The sequence below is a fragment of the Salvelinus fontinalis genome, chromosome 8, assembly GCF_029448725.1.
Source record: "Salvelinus fontinalis isolate EN_2023a chromosome 8, ASM2944872v1, whole genome shotgun sequence".
NCBI classification, from domain to species: domain Eukaryota; kingdom Metazoa; phylum Chordata; class Actinopteri; order Salmoniformes; family Salmonidae; genus Salvelinus; species Salvelinus fontinalis.
The window spans coordinates 34,484,338-34,487,615 of NC_074672.1; the positions used below are offsets into that span (position 1 = coordinate 34,484,338).

At 42.7% G+C, this 3,278-nt stretch overlaps 1 protein-coding gene across 1 annotated transcript; it reads left to right on the forward strand.

Annotated features, from left to right (window-relative positions):
- The first annotated feature begins 599 nt into the window (after positions 1-599).
- LOC129861143 (PRELI domain containing protein 3B-like) lies at positions 600-3,278 on the forward strand. Its single transcript, XM_055932306.1, has 6 exons — positions 600-862; positions 1,795-1,963; positions 2,118-2,207; positions 2,310-2,380; positions 2,485-2,587; positions 2,686-3,278. Exons 1-6 carry the CDS (start codon positions 831-833, stop codon positions 2,800-2,802), a joined length of 582 nt encoding a protein of 193 aa, XP_055788281.1. The 5' UTR covers positions 600-830; the 3' UTR covers positions 2,803-3,278.

Genomic DNA, 3,278 nt, shown 5'->3' on the forward strand with positions numbered 1-3,278 from the left:
ATAGACTTTGGCATAAACTGGTCCATAGAAGACTGCGTTGCTGTGGGTCGTGGAGTAGGCCTACTTGACTGAGTGGATACATCTTCACGTGTGGAGGTGCTGGCTCCACCACTATCACTAGCAGGCCCGCTAGTTTCTCAAAGCTCCACTACAGCTAGCTTCACAGTTGGGTGGACAGTTCGCATATGCCGGTGTAGGTTGTGCGTAGAACAGGCTTTATATGAGATTTTGTTTTGGCAAATTCTACACTGTGCTCTAACATTGTCTACATTATTAAAATGATGTATCCAAATGCCTCTGTGCTTCCGACTCATTTTCCAGCTGTCCTTCCTCTCAGTCCTCTGTTGCTCAGTGTGTGACTGTGAGTGAGTTGGCTCCGCCCTCCCTCATGCATCTTTGGTTCATTGGTTGACACTGCGTGTCTGATTGACAGGAACAACAGGTGAGGCTGTTAGTCTGAGCAGACAGTCAGAACGAATGTCTGTGCGCTTGAGCATTTAGAACCATATTATTTTATTTCTTTTTTCGTTCTTTGAATTAGCTAATTCTATTCATTTAAATCTTTTGATTATTAATATCTTAATTTGTATATATTTTTATTAATAGATTCGGCTCTTCTGATATGCGAGGCGTCTCCCAACGTTCACCTACAAGAGCCGGCTCTTGTAGGTGAACGTTCGCGAACGACCCATCACTAGTCGGATGACATACTTCTGGTCGCCACCAGAGGGAGCACCACTTGTTGGGCAATTTGGCAACATCTTTCCTTTATAGCTGCTGTCACGCTGTCAAGCTACCGGCGCCCAAGTACTGACTGAACGGTCTAAAACATGAAGATCTGGACATCAGAACACATATTCAAGTGAGTCATTTATAAATGATCTAAAACGTGTTTAATTGAAATACCTTGATATTAGCTAGCTTATTGAAGTTTGTAGCTAGGTTAGCAACCAGCCAGTTAGCGCGCGTTAGCTCTTTGACTTTAGTCAACCAGCTTCTGGTACAAGTCAATGGGTTTTAGGTAGCAAACAGCTGACTTTAGCCAAATATTTGGCTAGCCAACACATCAAACTTCCATTTTACCATTACTAAACTAGGAAAAATAATGATAGTTAGCTAACTATACAACAAAGACAGTACAGTAAGTGACTGCAAGTTAGCCAGCCACATTACCATATCTTTGACATTACATTAGTTAACTACATTACAAGTAGCTAAAGTTAACTGTTAGCCCGAAGTTTACAGCAGAATGTCACGGGATTCCGGTACTTTGCTTCAGCTAAATGTTACTTGTTTAAGGTCATGTGAATTCATCTATTAATCGAATTTTAGCTCAGTGTTATTTTTGGTGATGTCCCGTGCCGCACCACTAGGCATGCACTCTCTGAGACTGGAATAAAGGTATTTCTATTCCAACTAGCTATACCGGAGGCTCTGTCAATGATGGAATCATGGTTGTTATGTCACTATATATTCAGGGCTTAATACTCCTTGGGGAATTAATTGAGTGAGGAAATGCCTCTGTTTACCTCACATCATGAATAGGGATTGTAAAAAAATATACATTGTCAAGGTCAAACCAAGTACCTTTACTTGTCTTACTGAACCCATAATGAATATTTCTTAACCCAATCGACATAACACAGTACAATAATGTCAGGACAGTTTTTCAAATGTATTCATGTGGGGGCACACCAGAAGCTCCACATGCACACATGGTAACATTATTATATGCACACATTATGATACTGTATTATTACAGTAATATTGATTTCCTGTGTTGTCCCCCCACAGCCACCCGTGGGAGACAGTGACCAAGGCGGCAATGCAGAAGTACCCCAACCCCATGAACCCTGGCGTGGTAGGGGTGGACGTGTTGAACAGACACGTGGACACACAGGGTCGGCTATGCAGCAACAGACTGCTCAGCACAGAGTGGGGACTGCCCTCCTTGGCCAAGACTGTAAGTCCTCAGCACAGTGGATGCCTGTCTCCAATGTTGCCACTAATACGATTCTCCTGATAAGTGCATTCAACAGATCTGAGGATGTATTATTTTGTTAGTGATGTCAAACATATTTCACTGACAGTGAGGATGTCATTCTCTTTTCTCACAGCTCATTGGTATAACACGAACAAACACATACATCCAGGAACATTCGGTGGTAGACCCCAAGGAAAATACCTTTGAGCTACAATCTACAAATGTGAGTTCACCGCTGTTGTCGGATGTTCATTTGTGAAAACTATAGATAACTCCACCTTTTAGCCTTGTTGGCTAACGTTGATGCACTTTCCTCTGCTTTCAGATTTCATGTACTAACATAGTATCTGTGGACGAAAAGTTAACATACAGGCCACATCCGCAGGATCCCGAAAAGTATGTGATTTGTTGATGGTTTGAGTTTATATACAGGAAAATTGATAAATAGGTTTGCTTTTCACAGCTAAACTGTTTGTTTTTCTGTTTATCCTTATGTGTAGGACCATACTGACACAAGAGGCACTGATCTCTGTGAAAGGAATTAGTCTGAGCAGTTACCTGGAGGGGCTCATGGCCAAAACCATCTCAGCAAATGCAGGCAAAGTACGACCTCTATCCTTCGCACATGCAGCCTGGATTAAATATTTATGAGTGGAAATGTTCAGCCCCTAACTTTCCCCTGTGTGTTTTGTTGTGTCCAGGGACGAGAGGCGATGGAGTGGGTCATCAGGCGGTTAAACACAGAGATCGAGGAGCTGGCAGCGACTGCACAGGCCACAATCCGCATCCCCATGGCAGCAGCAGTCACAGAGAAATGATCATCCTCCATCTCAATGGACCTCAGACATTTCCCCTGAAAGGGGAGACCCACCTTATCTGCCAGCACAGCCACCTCCTGTATTGGTCCACTCATCTTCTGTCACAAGAACGCACGATTCCCTCAGCGGACTGTCTTTACAAGCAGGGTACATGCTGTTGGGTACACAGAGTGAAGCTGATGACATTGAACATGGTGGAGCCAAGTTGCATTTGAGGCTCATGGGATTTGTAGTCTAACGTTTTCAATCACACCGTGCCTATAGGTCATCAAGTTTCTATTTTTTCTCCCCCTGTCTTTTTTCTATTGTTATTCTATGGTCGGCTGTCTTAACAGGTTTACTCTGGCACTTGACCATTCCATTTAACATCATTCTATGTTGCCTATGCATGCCATGTACTTACCAATCTTAAAAAGGCTATCAGTCATTTTCATGGAACTGTTCTCTTACTGAGAAGATAAAATAATATATTTTTA

Coding starts and splice junctions, on each gene's coding strand:
- LOC129861143 (XM_055932306.1), top strand. CDS start 831: ATGAAGATCTGGACATCAGAACACATATTCAA. Junction 863..1,794: donor ACATCAGAACACATATTCAA/GTGAGTCATTTA, acceptor GTCCCCCCACAG/CCACCCGTGGGAGACAGTGA. Junction 2,208..2,309: donor TTGAGCTACAATCTACAAAT/GTGAGTTCACCG, acceptor CTCTGCTTTCAG/ATTTCATGTACTAACATAGT.